General features: G+C 36.3%; 1 protein-coding gene across 1 annotated transcript; it reads right to left on the reverse strand.

Annotated features, from left to right (window-relative positions):
• Positions 1-344: 344 nt before the first annotated feature.
• On the reverse strand, positions 345-5,839 carry Zscan23 (zinc finger and SCAN domain containing 23). Its single transcript, XM_046459650.2, has 3 exons — positions 5,357-5,839; positions 4,959-5,106; positions 345-4,598 (listed from the first exon to the last, which is right to left on the reverse strand). The coding sequence occupies exons 1-3, from the start codon at positions 5,762-5,764 to the stop codon at positions 3,985-3,987; spliced, it is 1,170 nt and encodes a 389-aa protein (XP_046315606.1). The 5' UTR covers positions 5,765-5,839; the 3' UTR covers positions 345-3,984.
• Positions 5,840-22,736: the final 16,897 nt, after the last annotated feature.

Consider the following 22,736-nt stretch of genomic DNA (forward strand, 5'->3'; position numbering starts at 1 on the left):
ACCTCATTGGTGACTATACCACTGAAATTCTCTGAACAGATTCATTTTACATAACTAGCTGTGTTTACAATGAGTTTTTTTTTTTATCTTTTTTCCTTCTCTCACCATTTGTTGGCTTAATCTAGAGTTTTACCAACTAATTTGGCCTTCTTTCTTTTTGTGTTCTCTTGATTTTTTAATTTTGCCCTTTTCCCCCATTTTGTTGTTATGTGTCTAAGGGCTCCATGTATAAAGGTCCATAGGACTATATATAATTCATAATGTTCTTTTTTCAGTTTTTTTTTTTGGTTGCCTTTTTTTTTAATATGATAAAAATAGACCACTTCTAATGCTTATGTACTTTGGGCTCCACTTTTCTCATGCAGGTATGAAATGGGTTAAATTCCAAAAAAAAAAAAAATCTTTTAAGCAAATATTCTCTTACCAAACATGGATTAAACTCAAATGCAATTTAGCCAAGGACCTCTTAATATGGCTTCCACCTACCTTCTCCACTCTTGAGTTCTGTCCAGAGAACTCCTAGTTCTTGAGCTTATCTTGGATGGGCCTTGCCTCATACCCTGTTACCTTTCGGCCTAAAACCCTTTCTCTCCCCTCAGTCTCCTGCAGAGAATCTACTTTTCTCTCAATTACTAGATCAACATTTAACCAATGACATACGTATACTGGCACATATTTTATATTTCAAAGTACCTTCACATTTCATATTTTATAGCTTTTACTTTAGATGTACTTTTTATTTTAAAATTTCCTTAGAGGTAATTTTTGTCTTTTGGAAAGGTATAAAGCAATCTTCTATAAATTATTTTTTAAAGGGAAAATATCCACTATAGAAAACAGGAGTCATTTCCAAATATAAAATATAAACAGAATTTGATACTCCTGTAGCCCTGACCTTGAAATCAAAATTATAATAAGAGAGTCTTCAAGATTCTTGGCAGATTTGGGTTGCAAGATTTTCAACCTTTTCCTGATGCACAGTATCCACAGTTCTGAACAGTCCTCAAAGGAGTGCAGTATTATCCTCAAGAACCAATAAACGAATTTAATTGGATTTGAATCAATATTTTCTATTCTTGGCTCAGCCATAAAACTTTTGACTACTATTCTCTTTTAGGCTGTATAAAAGAGAGTGGATACTGAAAGGAGACCAAAGCTAGAGACTTCATGGGTTGGGGGAGTGGAGGAGAAGCCAGGATGGAAAAAGGAAAACAGAAAGGTGATAAATATTTAGAAATATGAAAGGGAAGCAACTAAGAATTTCTGGCCAGGAAGAACTAGAATAATCACAGAAGCAGCCAGGGTCTACATATCATTGTTAAGTTAAATATTACTCAACTAATGAGGAATGTATTAGCATAATTAGTATCAGAAAACAAGGGGAGGTAGTTTTGCAAACAGTCGGTTATTTTAATCATAATAAAGATCACTGAATTTTAAGTGGTATGTCTTTACAGCATATACAACACCTTTTGCCAGTTGAGAAAAATGAGAATTTTTGAGAAGCTGTGAAAAAAGCAAGCACAGAACAAACCAAATATCCATTATTCAGTTGTAGGTGTAAAAAAAAATTACTCCATATAGAAATACATTCTTTGAAGACCTTATATGTTCATATTTTAAGAGCTGATGTAATGGAATTATCCAAACATGTTGCTTCAATATGTGGAGAGACATTTAAGAAGCTTATCAACCCAGGGTGTTATAGTATAGTTGTATCAATTTACAGAATACATATTTACTATGAAATTGATTTTAATTCATACTGAAGTCTACTATATTTTCCTTATGTATTTCTCTTGGAAATAACTTAACCTCAAGACACAATCAAATGTTCTCTAGAGGAAATTTAAGATTTTTGATAATTAGCTACAAGTAGTGACACAAATCAGTTGAATGAAATTGAAGAACACCACCCATAACTTCTTCCATTTCTCTCTTGAAGAACTGTGCAATTCCAGATGCCCAGAATCTGTTTCTTAGCTTATGTAAAAGTCACTTGCTTTTGAAAAGAAAGAATTGGGCTTTGACTAAATAGGGAAGAAGAATGAAACCAAATATGTTACATGTTAAAATAGTGATTTTTCATGTAGTTTGTTAAACTACCAGCAAGTGAAATAGTATTCACTTTGTTATAATGTGAAAATCTCTAAAGAGTACATTCATGAAAATATCAAGGTATAGAAGAGTATAAATAATATGCCATCCTTCTGTAATTGAGGAAATATTTACATAAAGAAACATGGAAAGAGACATACAAAACTAGTAAAATGGCTAACTATAAAAAGAAAGAGGGGAGCATTTTTATATTGTTTTGATTTTTGAACCGGGTAAAAAATGAATCATCTTTTTTTAAAAAAAAGTGCCTCAAATGAGGTTAAGTGGGAGGAATCTTTCCTGGATTGCCCTATAAATTAAGTAGAGGAACTGATTTTTTTTTTTTTTTTTTTTTTTAGTATTTATTTTTTAGTTGTATTTGGACACAATACCTTTATTTTATTTATTTGTTTTCATGTGGTGCTGAGGGTCGAACCCAGGGCCTCACACATGCCGAGTACTCTGCCACTGAACCACAACCCCAGCCCAAGGAACTGTTTTTATTGAAACATATATGGAAGGGTTTGTTGAGATATAAAGCAAAATCTCAGTAACTTAAAAAATCCTATAAATTCCATATTCTTGAAACTTCTCTTTGGTGATATAATGCCTCTAGTGCCTTAGCAGGAAAACAAAACAAAACATTGCACTAGGAATTAGGAGACAAGTTTCAGCTCTGCTGAGCACTGTTTATATGATCTTAGACAATTACTTCCCAGAGCCTCCTTTTCCCTATCTGTCAAATAAGGGCATGTGGAAGTGCTCTGCATGGTCCCTTCCTATGATTCTATTATTCTTAAGTTACCTGTTGTGTATTTGGTCTTCTAATATAGACTACTATCACCACAAGTTTTCTGTTTCTTTGTCTCCTGGGCTTAGTATAAATCTTTATAAATAGTTAATCAACATTAAGGGAAAGAAATTTTTGTATATATGACTTTGATGGTAATCAATAGGCAATGCCAAGAAATATGGAAGTTACAAAAAGCAATCAAGAAGGATGGGGATATAGCTCAGTGGTAGCATACTTGTCTAGCATGTGATAGGCTCTGAGTTTGATTCCTAGCAATTAAAAAAAAAATCAGTATGGATGAGTAAGCATACTCTTCTATCTATTCTTGTAATATGTGAAATTTCCATATAAATTATTAAATATAGAAGAAAATATAAAAACTGACAACATTCATCATGTCATAGGAAAAATGCAGAGGCCAATATTTTTAAAACAAAAATCTGAAAATGATATATCAGAATTTTAGCTAAGTTTCTTACAAATTTAAAATCATGAGCAATTGTAGTTATCACTGAACACTGGGCTGCTATAATGTGTACCTCTTATACTTTGGTTCTTTGGTTCCTGAATGAAACCAGTTATTGAAAATCTATAGGGAGAAACGTTTGTGCATTTATATCTGTGTGCCCCATGCTATAAGGTTAAAAGGCAGATTACAGATTTTAATACTATTATTTTTTAATTAGTTTGTAAATATTCAGTGAATTGATTCAAATTATTTTATACTCAGACTGCATATGATTTTTGGATGAAGTAGTTTTCCTAAAGTATACCCAGAAAACTTCTTGCACAAGTATATGACACTAGATCTAAAGTATATATTATTATGAAGCCAACACAAACAGCAATATTCAGCATTGCAAAGCTGTATGTATATGTCACTGTCAACAGAGAACTTGACAGATGTGTGTAAGATATTAGTATGCTTCTTTCAGTAGAAAAACAAGGGTATGTTCACTGGCTTTCCCTTTAACTTTCTATGTTAAATGATTAAACTGTTATTGTTCTCTCAGGGACAAAATAAGAAACAGTACCCTTGCTACCTTTCTTAGTGGTCTGACTTCAGGAAATTTTGCCTTCCCTATTCCAAGAAGCTACCTCAGTTCAGTGATAGGGTGGACTTTCCGATGCTGAATGAGGTTGCAATGGTAAATGAAGTTCTTGCCACACTCTTCACATTCATAAGGTCTCTCTCCAGTGTGAATTCTCTGATGCTTAGTGAGGACAGAACGTCGACTAAAATTCTTGCTGCACTGATTGCACTGATAAGGCTTTTCTCCAGTGTGGATTCTGAGGTGATGGAAAAGCCCAGCATTCTGGCTGAAGGCTTTACCACAGACACTGCACTGGTAGCGCTTCTCCCCAGTGTGAAGTCTCTGGTGCTGGAACAGGCCTGACCGCTGGCTAAAGGCCCTCCCGCACTCATCACATTCATAGGGTTTCTCACCTGTGTGTGTCCTCTGGTGCTCGATAAGGATAGAATTCTGGGTAAAGCTTTTTCCACATTCACCACAGATATAGGGTCTCTCTATTGAAGAGTTTACCCGTTGCCTTTCCAATTTGTCCTCGTGGTCACAGGTGTCTCTACATTCTGACACTTTAGTAACATCACTGTTAAGTTTTCCAGGTACTTCTATGAGAGATTTCATTTCTTTAGAAAGTTCTTTTGCAGAAGCTAACTCCACATTCCAGTTACCAGCCTTACCATCTGAAATAATAAATGGATTACATGAATGTTATTTTTCTAAGGACAAAAGAAAAAAAGTAACCAAGAGAGTAAGTGGAAGGGAACAAGTAATCACTTTTTCTGTTTACTTTCCCACTCTAAAACACTTATTCCTGAACCTCTGGGAGAAGATTCATGTGTTATAACTGCTTAATTATTTAATTGCTTCTAAAACCAGATAGTAAGCTTCCTGAAAGTGAGGACCATGTTTGCCTTGTTCATCACACTGTTTCCCCAGTACCTGGCGTCATGCTTGGCATATAGAAGACACTGTGTAAATATGTTGGCTTGATGGACAGCCAGGAAATAAGGCAGGATCTCTAAGGTAATGCTAATCCTCACCAATGTCTTGAACAGGGCACGCCTCTGGTAAGTTACACTGCAGCTTCTTTTCCAAGATTTGGAATTGGCCACTTGATGACTCCTGGGCTGCTCCTTGAGTTGCCTTCTGTGTTACAAATATTTCCTGTTTATGAGCATGACTTGGGACCTGGTGGAAATTAAGAACAGTTGAGAATAAGATATCAGAGAGGACACTGACTTCTTCTCAGAGCTGCTCAGTAGAAAAAGAACCAAGAAATTGGTAAAGAAAAAAAAAGACAGAGAGAAGAGAGATTAAGAGCCTACAACAGACCGAGTCAGGCATAAAGAAACCTTTCTCCTCCTCACTTCTTCTTGTTGCACTAAAACCCCTTATTTGTTCCTATAGATACAAACCTCTGTTCTCCCTCTCTTCCCACCTGCTCTCCTGGTTCATCCAGCTCTCTCTCCAAATCCTCCAGCACAGCCACTGCCTCATCTCCATTCATAGGGTGGTGCTCTCTCACCCAGGCCTGCAGGTCATCAGGCAGGATTGTCAGAAACTGCTCCAGCACCAGCAGCTCCAGGATCTGCTCCTTGCTGTGCATCTCAGGCCGCAGCCACTGATGGCAGAGCTCCTGGAGTCTCTGAAGAGCTTCCCGGGGACCAGTGGTCTCCTGATAACAGAACTGCCTGAAGCGTCTACGGAAGAACTCTCTGGTATGAAGGTTACTTTTTGACAGGCCAGATTCTCGCCCACAGGCACGGTCCTTTTCTTCTTCCTTTACCTTCACTGCCAGAAGTCCTCCCTGGATCAGCTCAGTCTGAAGAGCCAAGGTTGTGGCCATTTTATTTTTTACTATTCAAAAAAAAAGCTGTTCTTGATAATTCCCCTTTAATCTTTTCTTCTGGAAATACTGAGTGAGATCTAAAATATAATTCAGAGAAAAAATATTAAAATGCAGAAAAACCTAGTGACAGGCAGGCACTGGGAGTATTTATATTCAAAAAGTCACTTTGGTTCATGAAGAAAGAACACTGAATGCATAAAGGTAAGAACCATGCAAACACTAAGCAGGTGAAAGGGGAAAGCTTCCCCAGTTTATTAAGGAAGGCACCATTTTTTTTAAAGAGAGAGAGAATTTTTAGTATTTATTTTTTAGTTATTGGTGAACACAACACCTTTGTTTGTATTTGGTGCTGACAATCGAACCCGGGCCGCACGCACGCCAGGCGAGCGCCCTACCGCTTGAGCCACATTCCCAGTCCAGGAAGGCACCATTTTGATCATCCTTAATGAAACAGTTCAAATCAGCTTTAGTACAGTGGGGTTTTATTTGAATGGCAATATCCTAGATTCATTGTGAATTTTTAGTCAAATGAAGGTAAACAAATACTTTGGGCCCAAGTGGTCCCAGATGACACTAAGAATCAAAAAGAAAAGGGACAAAATGGAGGATGGAGGTTAAAATAAAGAAGATAAAATGAGGGCTGGGGCTGTAGCTCAGTGGCAGAGTGCTTGCACAGCATGTGTGAAGCACTCGGTTCAATACTTAGCACTGCATAAAAATAAATAAGAATAATTATTTTAAAAAAGAAGGTAAAAAGAATGAGAAGCAAAATAAATACATTTGGAGAGGAGAGGCAGAGTCCCTCTAGTCAGGTGAGGTATGGAGGAAAAAGGTCTTTCTGCCTAAACTTTTCATACATACTTATTCACTTAGCAAATATTTATTCAGAGCCAATACTATATTCCAAGTAGTGTTCTAGGCATGAGAATACAGTTATAAGCAAAACAAAGTCCATAGTCTCATGGAATTTGCATTCTAATAACAATGATATCTGACATTTTTAGTGCTTTTAATGTACTAGTCATTCTCCTAGATGCTTTATATTAGTCCACTTAATCCTCAAAACAAATGAGTAAGGTACCATTATTACCTCTATATTGCAGATGAGAAAATTGAGACACAAAGAGTTTAAGTTACTTGTCCACCGTTTCATAGGTAGCAAGTGGTGAAAGCCACAATTCAAACCCAATAAAGGAGACTTTAGAATTCTTAGTCTCAGTCACTGTCTCTATACCACTGTCTCTATCAACTGTTGATATTATCTATATGTGGGGGAAAGGAGGAGACAAGAGCAGAAAAGAGGACCATGAGAGACAGACAATAATGAAAAATATATGAAGCAGTGAAAAACATTTTGAGAAAATGAAGGCAAATGATGTAGGGAGTAGGGGTGAAGAAAGATTGCTATTTTATATGTGGTGATCTAGGAAGGCTCTGTGGATAATAACTGAGCAGAAGTGAGGAACAAGTCATGTCTATCTGGAGAAAGATTGTACCATGCAGTAGAACACTTGAGTACAAATTCTTGGATGTGGGAACATGCTTGGATTTTTCAAGGAACAGCTATTTGAACAGTGACTGGAACAGAGAAAGCAAAAGGAAAATGGCAGGAGATAAAGCAGGGAGGAAGGAAACATTCCTCTCTGAAGTGTTCATCCATTTCAGCCTACCCTATTCCTCATCCCATCCTTATATTATGTACTATGAGTCACATCATTTACCATCAGTCATAATCTATCTTATACTGTTACTTTTCTTCACAATTATTTTTTTAATAGAGAGGAATATAAAATTCCTTCAAGTTCTACTCCCCAGAAATATGTAATTTAAAAATTGGAATGTAACTTTTAGATATTTCCTGTACATTTGTAATATCCCACACACAGTTGATATAAGCCCACAGTCTTCCTATTTATCTGGAAATAAGCAGAAGGTAATGTGAGATGGTGGACACAAGCAGATCTGGTTGTGAATTTTGACTAGCCTTGGGCAAGTTAATTTTTTTGAGCCCCAATCTCATGTGTGAAATGAAATATTGTATATAAAAGGGTTTTGCACACACAGAGCATGACAAACAATAAATATGCAAATTAACCCTTTAATAAGATGACCAACAATTTTGGTACAGTGGTGCTTAATCAATAGTGGTTACGCTTAGGGCCAAGACTAAACTTTTTCTGTGGCCAAAGAAGATTGCTGGGCAAGTGGGAAACGCATGTGTACACACAAATAAAATGGCTGTTTCATCAGGTTTCCAGACACTCTGACATTCTTCAGATATATTCTCTAACCTTAAATCTTTACTAGAAGTGCAGGACTACCAAGGTCCAAAAGAGAGAGGATCAGATTAAATGAGAGAAGTAACCTCATGGGTTGTGACTGTAAAGGTAACACAGAAATAGCAAATAGAGTCAGCATAGCAAACATTTTAAGCAGATTCTGAGCCAAACTGCCTAGATATGAATCCTGAATACACACACCCCTTACCAGCTGTACGACCTTGAGCAAATTATTTAACCTCATTTTATTCATGAATTTAAAAAAAAAAAGCAGGGTGGGGGGAATCTACATAATATTACTGCTTATTATATAAAATTATGAGAATATTTGGAAAGTGCTTAGAACAGTGCTTGACCAGCGCATAGTAAATGCTATTTAAATACTCATTAAAAAAAAAAAAACAGCAGACATTAAAAGCCTTTATACTATGTGAATCAGACTAATACACTATGTGAATCGGAGGCTCTGACCTATTTTTAAAAACTATTAAAATAGTAGAGAATGACAGACATCGGAAAATACATTCCTCTATATCCGAATGTATCTGGATCCTAAGCTGCAGCTGGGGACGGTTCGGAGAGGCACCAATACTAGGACAGAGGTTGAAGGGCTCCGGCATAGCCTAAGGACGTGGAGGGCAAAGACGTTGACTTCAATCAAGCAGCTCTGGAGCAACCTCTTCTGCCCCTCACTTGCATGGCTAATCTCTAGCAAGAAGCCCCCTCCACCTTCTCCCCACACCCGGTCCGGAGTCGCAGCGCCAAACCCGCTCTTCCGAGGGCCCTCAATGGTAGTCCCAATCCGAAGCTCACCGAGGCATCCGTGAGAGAAGATGCCACCCAGCCCAGATCGCACCACCTCAGAAACCTTGACAACAGCAGCCCAGAAAAAGAAAAACTACAAAGACCGGAAGTGCCTCAAGGTGGCTGGCTCTTTGTGAAACAGCTGTTCTGGCTGCGTTCCTTCTAGGAAGCTCGGAGGTTTCCACGCATCTGTGATCGCCTTGCTGAAAGCCCTCTCTTCCAACCGGCAATGTGATGACAGCTGGCATATACTGCTTTACACATGCTAATTCATTTACTGTGAATTACAACCCTGTGAATTATCCTCATCTAACAGATGGGGAAACCAAAGCACGTTCCTTCAACATTAGTTGCCAATTTCCTGCAAACCAAACCGTCCCTTTTCCCTGCCCTCCCTCATGTTATATTGAATCTATGCGTTCTCTTAAAATTCATTGCTATAAACAATTACTCCTATTATTTAATGTTTAATTTATTTCAAATGTGGTCCATTTCAGAGACCTTTAAAATTAGTTTTTATGTCCTTCAATAAGTTTTTGAGCGCTTCACTTTCTCACACAAGAGATTCCAGCCTCATTTTACACTTTCCTGCTCTAGACCAAGAATCCATGAAGCTATGACTCCTTTAAGAATGGGAAACAGAAACCCAAGATCCAGGTTTGGGGCAAAAACTCATTGCTACTGGAATATATCATTGCTTGTAGGCCCTGTTTGTGGATAAGAGCTAAGGGACAAGATTGAATGTCTTTTTCTGAGGGATTTTATAGGATATTTTCTATATACAAATCCAGAGAATTTTTTTTTTCATTTTAACCATTACATATTTGCTTTTCCTTTTACCCACGGTAAAAATCTTGGCCCCCACAGCCTCAATATATTCACTCAATTTTCTCTATCTTATAAACAAAGCAGTTTCAAAATTACAATAGCAGTATCACTAGCAATAATATACAAACTATGTACAGTCCCCAAAAATGTGTATTTTATTTTTTCTTGAGGTATATTCTAAGGGACTATAGTGAGAATATTGTACATATACCTTATTTAATTATTTTCTCTGTATGGTTATATTACAAACTGGATATATATTTAGGATCATTTGTTTCTGTTTGTGTTTAATTTCAGGGTTTGCTTTTCTAAATAGACTAAAATTGTGTTTCTATTTATTACCAATCTCTCTAAATAGATAATGTGAAAAAATAAATAATTCTTAAATTATGAATGGAGGATTGTAGGGGATTTTTTCTCTTTAAAGAAATCCTTTGAAACATACCTGTAGTTTCATCAATTTGGGAAATTGAGGCAGGAGGACTGCGAAGGAAGACAGTGATTTAGCAAGATCCTGTGTCAAAATAAAATAATTAATTAATTAAAAGGATCAGGGATGCAGCTCAATAGTACAACACCCCTGGATTCAACCCCTAGTACCATACCATTTTAAAATAAGAATTCCACTGTATTTTCCCACAAAGCTTTTCAATATGATGATTACTATTATTATTGAAATAAATTTGGTAAGTTAAGAGTTCTCTGAATCAGTGTGCTTAGAATTAAACCCAGGACCATTCCACCTTTGAGCTTGAGTTGTTGGAATTACAGAATATGCTTCAAAGGATTTTGTTAAGAGAAAAAGAAATCCCGTAAAATCCTCAGCTTCCTGAATAGCTGGGGTTACAGGTATGTTTGAAAGTCCTGGCAGTTTTTTTCTTGTGTCCCACTTCCTTTCCTTCTCCTTGCTTTATTCCCATCCTGGTCTCAATATCCTTTTACCTCTTATTCTTTCATTTATCTGTCCATTTATCTTATCTTTCAGCACCCACTTGAGAATTGGTACCTGTACCCCAGAACTTGAAATGTCATATCTTGTTTAGGAGTATGGAAAAAAACTGCCTACTAAATAATTATTTTCCCTTTCATCAAATAACAGACTTTTATCTAGGTATATTGACACCTAGAATAAAGATTACATTTCTCAGCTATCCTTGCAACCAAGTATGATCATGTGACTAAATTCTGACTAATTAGATACAAGAAAAAAAAATCTGTTCATTCTTAGGAGTTTCCTTGAAAAAAATGCTGGCTTAGCAAGACACAGTAGCCTGTGTTTGTAATCCCAGCTACTTGGGAGAGTGATGGGGAGATTCTCCTGAGCCAAAGTTTGAGGCCAGCCAGTCTAGGCAATATAGCAATCCCCCATATCAAGAAAAAAAGCTTACTTAACTAGTATAATCCTTCTTTTCTACTTTTCTACAGGCTAAAATACAGAAATGATGGCTAGAGCTTCAAAAACCACGTGAAAAGAAACTGTATGCAGAGAACAAGGACAAGATCAGAATTGGATTCCATGGAGCAAAAGCAACTACTCTATAAACTTTGCTTTTATGCCTCTTTTACATGACAAGCACTACAAATTGTGTATTTTTCAGACCTTTGATATTATTAGTTAATTATAAGTTCTGATACACAGTTACCTACATTTTAAGTCTCTATTTAAGATTTTCTTTCCCTTTTTTAAAAAGTGTGACCCCCATCTCTGATTAAACCCAGTATCTGTTTCCTTCCCAAAGCACTGATATCTAGGAAATATGTTTGGAGGTAAGAGGGAAGGGAATTAAAAATAAATTATGTTTACAACGATAGTATAAATGTTGGTAGTCAGAAAAAAAAAGGAAGAGGTTTCCCCAAGAGACAAAAGGAAAGAGAGAAAGATGAAGAGAATGGAGAAAAAGTGCAGAAAAAGGGGAAGAGAAAACTCAGGCAAGATTGATATTGTACATGAACTCAAGCAAGATTGATATTGCATTAGGTGTTCACCAGACATTCAGTAATTCATAATGTTCAAAACACTATATTGAGCTGGGCATGGCAGCACACGCCTGTAATCCTAGAGGCTCAGAAAGCTGAGGCAGGAGGATCACAAATTCAAAGCCAGCCTTAGCAACTTAGTGAGGCCCTAAGCAACTTATCAAGACCCTGTCTCCAAGTAAAATATATAAAAAGGGTAGGGTATGGCTCAGTGGTTAAGCACCCCTGAGTTCAATCTCCAGTACCAAACAAACAAACAAAACCCCACTATATTGTCATCAGAGTCTTTACGTGTCCATAGCTTGAGCTACCCTTGTAGGGTGTTCCATTTGTAGGGTTAAGCTCTCACTTAGAAGCCTGAGTGAAGTTCAACATCTGTCCACTTGTAAATACACTAGCTAATTTCATCAAAAGGACAGTACTATTTTTAACATTCCAATACCAGACTCAACAGAAATAACAGTGAATGTCCCTGAAATAAATCTGTTTTCCTAATACTGAAGGAGGGTATCTCTCTGGTTCACTTGTGGCTTTTCCTTTCTATAGCAAGTTCTTTTAAGATAGAGTCTTCCATATCTTTTATCTGCAACCCTGGCATTTACAAGAAAAGGAAGCTTTAAACCACAATGAGCTTTATTCAGAAATCCTGTTGTCACTCTTTGTAAAAATATTGCTGACAAGGAGCTTAATTATGGTGAGGATCCCTGGAGAAGCTCATATATTACAGTTATAGTGAGGGTCTCTTTGGTGGGGGTACCTGGTGGTTGCATTGATTGCACTCAGGGTTTCTCCTGATGTTTAGTAAGGTTTGAACCTTCCCTGAAAGTCTTCCCACACTTGTTGTACTGGTAACATTTTATTAAGTTATGGTATCTCTAGGGCTGGCATAGTGGCTCAGCAGTAGAGCGCTGGCCTAGCGTGTGAGGGGCCCTGGGTTCAATCCTCAGCACCACATAAAACAAATAAATAAATAAATGAAGGTATCCTGTCTAACTACAACTAAAAAATAAATATTAAAAAAAATGTTATGGTATCTCTGATGCTGGGTAAGTACTATGTTGTTACCAAAGGTTTTACCACAGTTGTTGCACTCAGAGGGTTCCTCCCCAGTGTGATTTCTCTAATTTTCATAAGGACTGAGTCTTGACTAAAACTTACGCCACTGTCATTATACTGATAAGGGTTTTTTTATATATTTATACTCAGTGGGTGGTTATATGAAGGGATTTTCACACTTATTACATATATAGGATTTTTTCTTTATTCATACCAGTATGAATAGGTGCTGAGAGTTATAGCCTGCGGCAAATAGGGAGATGTTAAAAAAGGGTTGAGTTTTGACTAAAGGCTCTGCCACATTCTATACTGTTTAGATAAGATAGATGCTACACATGAAGCTTTTCCCACATTGATCACATCCGTGTTCTTTTCATTCCTCTGAACTTCCTTGATGCCTCTTAAACCTGCCTTTGCATTCATGAAAGTCTGCAAAATGGTTGGCTTGGAAAATGTTCCTGCCTCTACAGATTCTACTGAATCTCATCCTCTGTGACTCCACTCCTTGGGCTGCTTCCTGCTTTGGAGCTCATTTTCCAGGAAATAAATCATGCAATTGTCACTTTCTTTTTAAACTTTTCATTATGAAAAATCATAAACATATGTAAAAGTAAACAGAATTAAAATGTCACCTTTATGAACTGATGAAAGATAAAACTCCCAAGATATCATTTATTTCTTTTTTAGTTACACTCCCCCAACAATCAAGAAATATCTCTTCAGTTAAGGAAGGAAAGTGCTATAAAGAAAAGATGAAATGGAAATATTCTAAGAATAGATAATCTATGTTATGCTTACTAAAGTGAGATTGAGAACAATCCTCACCACCAAAACATGAGCAAATCATCAAATTGAATTGAAAAAGTTTGTGTGTAAAAAAGGAAATACTTCAAATTGCAAATATTACAGTAGAAAGGTAAAAGTATGTTCATTCTATTGCTTGGAAAGAAAACTCTTTGTCTTAGTCTTCCCCAAAATAGTTCATTGCTTGCAGAGTCAATTTAATAATTCCTAATAAACAGAAGTCAGTATTCTTTTATGGACACAATAAAAAATACATTTTAGGAAAATTTGGCCTGAAGGAGATAAAGTAAATGTTCCATCAAGCTCATTAAAATGGATATTATACATGAGCTCACAGGAAAAAAGGGAATTGGACTGATTTCTTGGCTCTCCTATTACTTTACTGTTGTTTTCTGGAGACAGATTCTGGAAAAGTTTTGGATATAAAAATGGTCATATTTTTTGTAAATAGAATGCATGTACAGAGTGTGGAAAGGAAAGTGGGTACCTAATCTAGACTGGAATGACATGTAGGAGAAGGAACTGATTTAAAAAAAGAATATAATGTGGAAGGAGCAAGGAGAAACATCAAAGTGAAAGATTTAAAATATGACTATTACTGATGGGTAGAAAAAAGGGGAAGAGGAAGGCGTAGAGACAAGGAGGATATTTAGGAGGTCTCTACCAAAGGAAAGGTGGTATAAAAAGTATCAGAATGATGTAATAAATTAATGACTAATGAAAAGCAAATATGCATATGTGAAAACAAAGAAAATAGAAATCTTTTGTTTTAGAGGCCTAAAATAAAGGTTGCACTTTATAAAGACAGATGTAGATGAGTCTGGGAGGGTTCTAGGGGAGAGTTTAGGCTAGAGATACTGATTAAACTATAAAAAATGGCTTTGGTTGACAGAGCAAGAGCTCCTACCTAAACTACTTCCTCACATAGATTCCTCCTCAACTCTCTTTGTAGGGAATGGAGTTCAAGTCATGCTTGATAAGAGTCTCCAAGTGCTGGAGTTGATAATTCGATGATTTCTGTGCAGCTCCTAGAGATAAATAGAATGCATGTACAGAGTGTGGAAAGGAAACTTCCCTCCAGGGCAATTACAGTCCATCTACTTAAGATATGCTCTAGACATATTTAGAGATCATTAGGCTTCAAAGAAAACTGCTATGAGAACACAATGAAACGTCAATTACCCAGGAGATAGAACAGGGAAAGGGATCCAATGAGCTAAGAAGAGATAAAGTAGAAAAATGGAGTGACAGAACCAACAAAGGCTAATAAGAACAAAAACCTGGCAATGTTGTCATCACTACTTTCCTACTGACCATTAAATGCTTCATTTTGCCACCACATCTTCCCTTCCCACCTGAAATCCTGGATCATCAAATTCTGTCTCTTGATCCTCCAGCAAATACACAGCCTCATCTTCATTCAAAGGATGATGTTCCTGTACCCAAGACTGGAGGTCCTGGCAGAACGGATTGGAACTGCTCCACTCCATTAACCATAGCTCTAATATCTGCTCCTTGATGTGACTTTCTCATTTCAACCCCTTATAACAAAGTTCCCAGAGTTGGCTTAGAGTCTCCCTGAGTCCAAATGTCTTCTGGTAGCAGAGTTGGCTAAAGTGTTGGTGAAAGACCTTCTGGCTAGGCTGGTTGTTTTGCTACAAATTAACTTCTTGTCAAAAAAAAATTATCTTCCAACCTTTACTACTACAGGTCCTTCTTGTTTTTCTCCATCCTGGATGATACATTCTGTATCCATTGTCACTCAGGAGAGAGATCCCTATGTTATAGTGTGAACTGATCAATATAATCAATAAGTCATAAATATAGATTATAGGTATAAGACAAAATAGAATAGATAATCAATAAGCAATAGACATAGATTAAAGACTATAGGAATAGGTAAGATAACATAGATAAGCGATAGTAAGACATAAGTTCATCAGGAATAAGCTTAAGTAATAGTAGAAAAATCATGTAACTGTAAAGCATAGGATTTAAGCCATAGGATAAGTCAGTGTGTCAGTATAGTTGTAGATAAATATAAGCAAGTAGGTTAATATAGATAAGTTTGGATTAATATAGCAACTTGATCTTGTAGACTTTCAAAGGATAAAGGACATAGGGTTTATAGATATTAGTAAAATGACAGATGAAACTGTGTATGTAGGCCATAAGATAACTGTAGTTTTAAGTAGGCATCAAATAAGTTACTAGTACTAAGTGTGTAAAGCAATTGCTCTGGTAGAGACTCATTAGTCACTTGCAACAATTCTCGCCTTGCTGGGATTATGGGAATAGGGTCACTGTAGTCATTTGAGTAAACAGATGTGACTATAGAAACTCCATCTTAATTTCTTTGTTATGTCCCTGTGAAGAGAGAACTGCATGACCCATTTCTAGGAAGTAGAAACTAAAGCTGTTTTCTTATTTTTTTAAAAAAAATTGTTTTTCTGAACTTTGTGCCCCACAAATTGTACCCTACTCAGGAAGCAATAGTGGTCGTGGTGAGCTACATCCTGGGTTTGAATGCCCTTGTGTGTCTACATGACTTTGAAGTAGATTCTTGCCCCACCAACCTCCACCCAAATTCAGGATGCAACTGGGTAGCACTGGGACTATGGTCAATTGAACTGCAAAGCTAATGCTTTTTTTAGCTTCTCTTTATGGCTTGCTTGCTGACTGGAAAAGTCCAGTCCTGCCTAGAGCCCACAGGTTCAACTTATTAATGTTTTAATTTCTGTGATTGGCAAGTTTACATGACGATAAGCAAATCACTGAGTTGTGATTTTTATCCTTATATTCTCCTTGGACAGACCAGGAAGCTGATGTCCTCCCGCAGAGCTTGAATCTCTAATGGGTGGGTGTCAATCCCTGGCCAAGTAAATAAACCTCTCTTTTGATTTGAATTCTGACTTAGAGTGTCTTTTGAAGCGGCTTCTCATTACTTGTAATATTAGATGTTGCCTATGCCATAGCATTTTAAGAGAAGCAAAGCAGAAAGATTACTGAAGTTTTGCTAAAAGTAATGCATATGATTTGAGGATTTCACATTCCTAATAATGGAAATTTATATGACTATTAGAATAAAGAGTATTTTTTCCTACCAATGTTTCTGTGCTTATTCTACTTCAATTAAATCCTTTTAGACATGTCAGATGCATACCATAATGCATTTGATGGCCTTGCTTGGAATGCTCTTACTCAGATGTCTGCAATGGGAATTTTTCATTTCATCAAAGTATGTTACAAATTGTTTCCTTAGACAGATATATATATATATCCCACTCTATATAAAACAGCTCTTCCACCACCATTCATCCTCTTCCTCTGCTAAATTTTTCTTTGTCACACTCAGCACCAGCTGACATTAAAACATAATAAAAGCAAACAAAATTTGCTTTTCATATGTTACCTCCACAAAAATATAAGTACAAAGAACTTTATGTGTTCTGTACAACGCAGTATTCCCAGTATGCCTACAACAGGGAATACACAGTAAGTCATAGTCAAGAACAACCTGTTGAAAAGAACCACAATGACTAACAAAAGCTGTTAACTGGAAAGATGGTCACAAATTTTGTTCAGGAATTGTTTCCTTTATGCAGTATGATAAATATGATTTGAGACATAAGAGAGTAAAATAAAAACATTAAATAGAACAGGTCCACAATCTTCTTGCCACATATTTTTAAAAAAAATATTTTTGTAGTTGTAGATGGACACAATATCTTTAAATGAGATGGAATCAAACTAAAAAGTTTTTTTCTCAGCAAAAGAAACAACCAGTGAGGTGAATAGAGAGCCTACATAATGGGAGCAAATTTTTACCACATGCACATCAGATAGAGTACTAATCTCTAGGATATATAAAAAAAACTCAAAAAGCTTAACACCAAAAAATAAATAAATAAATAATCCAATCAGTAAATGGGCCAAGGAACTGAACAAACACTTCTCAGAAGATGCTGCCTATGTCATACCATTTTAAGAGAAGCAAATATATATATATATATATATATATATATATATATATATATATATATAAGTTCAACATCTCTAGCAATTAGAGAAATGCAAATCAAAACTACTCTAAGATATCATCTCACTCCAGTAAGAATGGCAGCTATTAAGAATACAAACAATAAGTGTTGGCAAGGATGTGGGGAGAAAGGCACACTGATACATTGCTAGTGGGACTGCAAATTGGTGCAAACAATATGGAAAGCAGTTTGGAGATTCTTTGAACCACCATTTGATCCAACTACCTCACTCCTCGGTTTATACCCAAAGGACTTAAAAACAACATACTACATGGATGCAGCCACATCAATGTTTATAGCAGCACAATTCACAATAGCTAAAATGTAGAACCAACCTAGTTGCTCTTCAATAGATGAATGGATAAAGAAACTGTGACATATATACACAATAGAATATTACTCAGCATTAAAAGAGAATAAAATCATTGCATTTGCAGGTAAACAGATGGAGTTAGAGAATATTTTGGTAAGTGAAGTAAGCCAATCCCCAAAAACCAAATGCCAAATGTTTTTTCTGATATGAAGATTCTGATTCATAATGGGGATGGGGGGGGTAGGGAAGAATGAAGTAACTTTTGATTGTGCAGAGGAAAGTGAGGGGAGGGGAGTGGGTATGGGGGTAGGAAAGATAGTAGAATCAATCAGACATTATTACCCTATGTACACATATGATTACATGACTGGTGTAATTCTACAATATGTACAATCAAAAGAATGAGAAGTTATACTACATCTATGTATGATATGTGAAAATGCATTCTACTGTCATGTATAACTAATTAGAACAAAATTTTAAAAAAGAGTTCATGTCTTTTAGGGTTACATCTTGACTTATTAACAGATAAAGTTTATATGATATCTGGAATCTCCACTGATACAATCCAGAGAGTGACATATTGAAGATTGTGGTAAAGGTAACCTTGAGTTGGTACTTTTTAAATATGGGCAACAGGCACATGGTTTTTCCTTAAATTAACATTTCTACTTTTATATTTGCTTGGAAATATTAGCAATATTAGTTTTAATAAGAAGTCCCTGTGTATCCTTTATTCAGTTTACAAAATAAAACACTCTAGATAAAACTGTATTGGGAGGTCTCTTCTCGACCCCATTGTTCTCCCTCCACAGAACTAACAACTATCCAGATTTTGTGGTGGTGGTGGTGGTGGTGCTTGGTGTGTGTGTATAGAATTTAAAATGTCCATAAATCTAGCATGCATATATATTTACATAAACCTTTACTACTTTTTTTACTTAATACTTTGTTAGGCATCTTTCCATTACAATAACAGAAATACCTGAGATAATCAACTTAAAATGAAAAAAAGTTCATTTTGGCTCATTGTTTTAGAGATTTCAGTCTATGACCAATTATCCCCATTACTTTGGACCTGTAGCTAAGTGTATGTACATCACAGTGGGGATCTCATCACTGAGCAAGCTGCTTGTGTATTGTGACTGGGAAGCAAAAGAGAGAATAGAAGGAGTCAGGACTTCAATATTCCCTTCAAATACATGACCCAAATGACCTAACTTCCTTCTGTTAAATCCCATTTCCTTAAGATTCTACCATTTCCCAGGAATGCTATGGGCTGAAGACTAAGTCTTCAACACAAGGCCTTAGCGGGTACATTTCAGATAGAAACTACAGTACTTTACATGTGAGATTTGGCAATGCTGATAGACTTGTCTCTAAATCATTTATTTTCACTGTTGTATACCATTTCAGGTTATAGATATACTCCAATTTATTTACCATTCTGCTATTGATGATAATTATGTTGTTTACTATTTTCTACCATTACAAGAAATGCTGTATTGACCATCCTTGTTCCTCTTCCCCTTTGCAAATGTGTGAGAGTTTCTCTAGTGAATTTAGCTTTTCTTTATGATATTTACCCAGGAATGGAATAGCAAATATAATGAAGTGTGTTGATCTTCCAATCATATTGGATGTTGTGAGTATTTAACTATTTGTGACTACCCAAAATATTTTGAGCATACATATAGCTCTTACTTTCTCCATTTTTAACTTCTACATCTTCAAGGTAGATGCCAGAAAAACTCACTTTGCAATCTCCCTTGCAATTAATATGCAAGCGAATCCCTGTACACAAGGCTTCCAAAATGCCTACATGATAAGTTATAGCTTCTACTTTAATGGGCCTCTTACTGTATCCTTTGCCAAACTCAGTGTTATAGAAATGGGAAGCACAAATTCTCCAGTGGTTTCTTCAAAGTAATGATTAATGGGGCCAATCCTGCTTCCACCTGGACATGTATTTTTGATTCCTGAACATGTATTCCTCCTATTGGAGGTACAGAACCATTTAGAAAATCTGGTTCACGAAATCCTGCAGAATATAATATCACCTCTGAGATGGTGCCTTCAGCAAGCTATTCCAACTCTCAGCCAGACTATGTCTCTAGTCTCCGAGTTGGTGTGACATTTTCAATATTTTTTGCAGGAATTTACAAATCTAAGTTGAAAACTATGCCTCTGTAGTACTTATCAAAGTACTACTGTGGGGAACTTTTACTCCAAACATAGAAGTTGGGGCCAATGTCACTCAGAATTGTTTACAGAGAAATTCAATGTGCTGCCCACTGGGCTGTAGGGTGAAACCTGCCTGAGTCCTACAGTTGACCTACTCAACAAACATATATAAACCATCTGCTAGCGATATATCTGAGAAGTTTCCAATAAATAAAAAACTGTGTTTACTTGTCACAAATGGACATCCAAAATGTAAGAGAATAACATGTTTAAATAGGAGCCCAAGAGAAGTTGGGTGTTTATTTCTATTACAGAGTTTGTTAGGAAAGTTAGTGATGAGGGCTTTGAAAATGAATATGTTATGTCAGAGAAAGATTTTAAGCAAATTTCTTCATGCTGGTGTTTTTTTTACTAGATTTAAATATTTATTTTATTATTCAAAAATAATCTGAGTAATAATGGACTGGATTTTAAGGGATCTATAATTTAACCTTGCTTTCTTTTATTTTTTTAAAATTTTTTATTTGTTCTTTTTAGTTATACATAACAATAGAATTTATTCTGACATAATATACATACATGGACTATAACTTCCCATTCTTCTGGTTGAACATGATATGGAGTTACACTGGTCATGTATTCATATGTAAACATAGGAAACTAATGTTCAATTCATTCTACTGTTTTTCCTATTACCATCCCCCTCTTTTCCCTTTATTCCCCTCTTTGCCTAATCCACTGAACTTTTATTCTTACATCTTGCCTTATTGTGAATTAGCATCTGCATATTAGAGAGAAGATTTGGCCTTTGGCTTGGGGTTTGGCTTATTTTCACTTAGCATGATATTCTCTGGCTCCATCCATTTACCTTCAAATGCCATAATTTCATTCTTCTTTAAGGCTGAGTAATATTCCATTGTGTCCATGTACCACATTTTCTTTATTCATTCATCTGTTGAAGGGCAAATAGTTTGGTTCCATAGCTTGGCTATTGTAAATTGAATGACTATAAATATTGATGTGGCTGCATCATTATAGTATCCTGATGTTAGGTCCTTTGGGTATATACCAAGGAGTGGGATAAGTGAGTCAAATGGTGATTTCATTCCAAGTTTTCTAAGGAATCTCCATTCTGCTTTCCAGAGTGGATGTACCAGTTTGCATTCCCACTAGCAATGTATCAATGTGCCATCCTCACCATCATATATTGTTACTTGTATTCTTGATAATTGCCATTCTGCCTGGAGTGAGATGGAATCTCAGTGTAGTTTTGATTTGCATTTCTCTAATTGCTAGATATGTTGTGCATATTTTCATATATTTGTTGACCATTCATATTTCATCTTCTGTGAAATGCATGTTCAGTTCCTTTGCCTATTTATTGATTGGGTTATTATTATTATTATTATTAAGCTTTTTGAGTTATTTATATATCCTGGACATTAATGCTCTATCTGAGGTGCATATGGCAAAGATTTTATCCTATTTTGTAAGCTATCTTTTCATGTTATTGATTCTTTCCTTTGCTGTGAAGAAGCTTTTTTTTTATTGGTTGTTCAAAACATTACAAAGCTCATGACATATCATCTTTCATACATTTGATTCAAGTGGGTTATGAACTCCCATTTTTGCCCCAAATACAAGTTGCAGAATCACATCGGTTACACATCCACATTTTTACATAATACCATATTAATGACTGTTGTATTCTGCTGCCTTTCCTATCCCCTACTATCCCCCCTCCCCTTTCCTCTCATCTTCCCTGTCTACCCCATCTGCTGTTGTTTAATTCTCTCCCTTGTTTTTTTTTCCCTTTCCCCTCACAAACTCTTATATGTAATTTTGTGTAACAATGAGGGTCTCCTTCCATTTCCATACAGTTTCCCTTCTCTCTCCCTTTCTCTCCCCCCACTCGTCTCTGTTTAATGTTAATCTTTTCCTCATGCTCTTCTTCCCTGTTCTTTTCTTAGTTGCTCTCTTTATATCAAAGAAGACATTTGGCATTTGTTTTTAAGGATTGGCTAGCTTCACTTAGCATAATCTGCTCTAATGCCATCCATTTCCCTGCAAAATCCATGATTTTGTCGTTTTTTAATGCTGCGTAATACTCCATTGTGTATAAATGCCACATTTTTTTTTATCCATTCATCTATTGAAGGGCATCTAGGTTGATTCCAGAGTCTAGCTATTGTGAATTGTGCTGCTATGATCATTGATGTGGCAGTATCCCTATAGTATGCTCTTTTAAGGTCCTCAGGGAATAGACCGAGAAGGGCGATAGGTGGGTCAAATGGTGGTTCCATTCCCAGCTTTCCCAGGAATCTCCATACTGCTTTCCATATTGGCCGCACCAATTTGCAGTCCCACCAGCAATGTACAAGTGTACCCTTTTCCCCACATCCTCACCAGCACTTGTTGTTGTTTGACTTCATAATGGCTGCCAATCTTACTGGAGTGAGATGGTATCTTAGGGTGGTTTTGATTTGCATTTCTCTGACTGCTAGAGATGGTGAGCATTTTGAAGAAGCTTTTTAATTTGACGCCATCCCATTTATTGATTTTTTTGTTTCACTTCTTGCACTTTAGGAGTCTTACTGAGGAATTTGGTTCCTAAGCTTTTGGTTTCCTAAGTTTCTTCTAGTAGGCACAGGGTCTCTGGTCTGATGCCTTATTCCACTTTGGGT

The sequence above is a fragment of the Marmota monax genome, unplaced genomic scaffold (assembly GCF_021218885.2).
Source record: "Marmota monax isolate L192 unplaced genomic scaffold, Marmota_monax_Labrador192_F-V1.1 WCK01_AAM20220418_F8-fsc00280, whole genome shotgun sequence".
NCBI classification, from domain to species: domain Eukaryota; kingdom Metazoa; phylum Chordata; class Mammalia; order Rodentia; family Sciuridae; genus Marmota; species Marmota monax.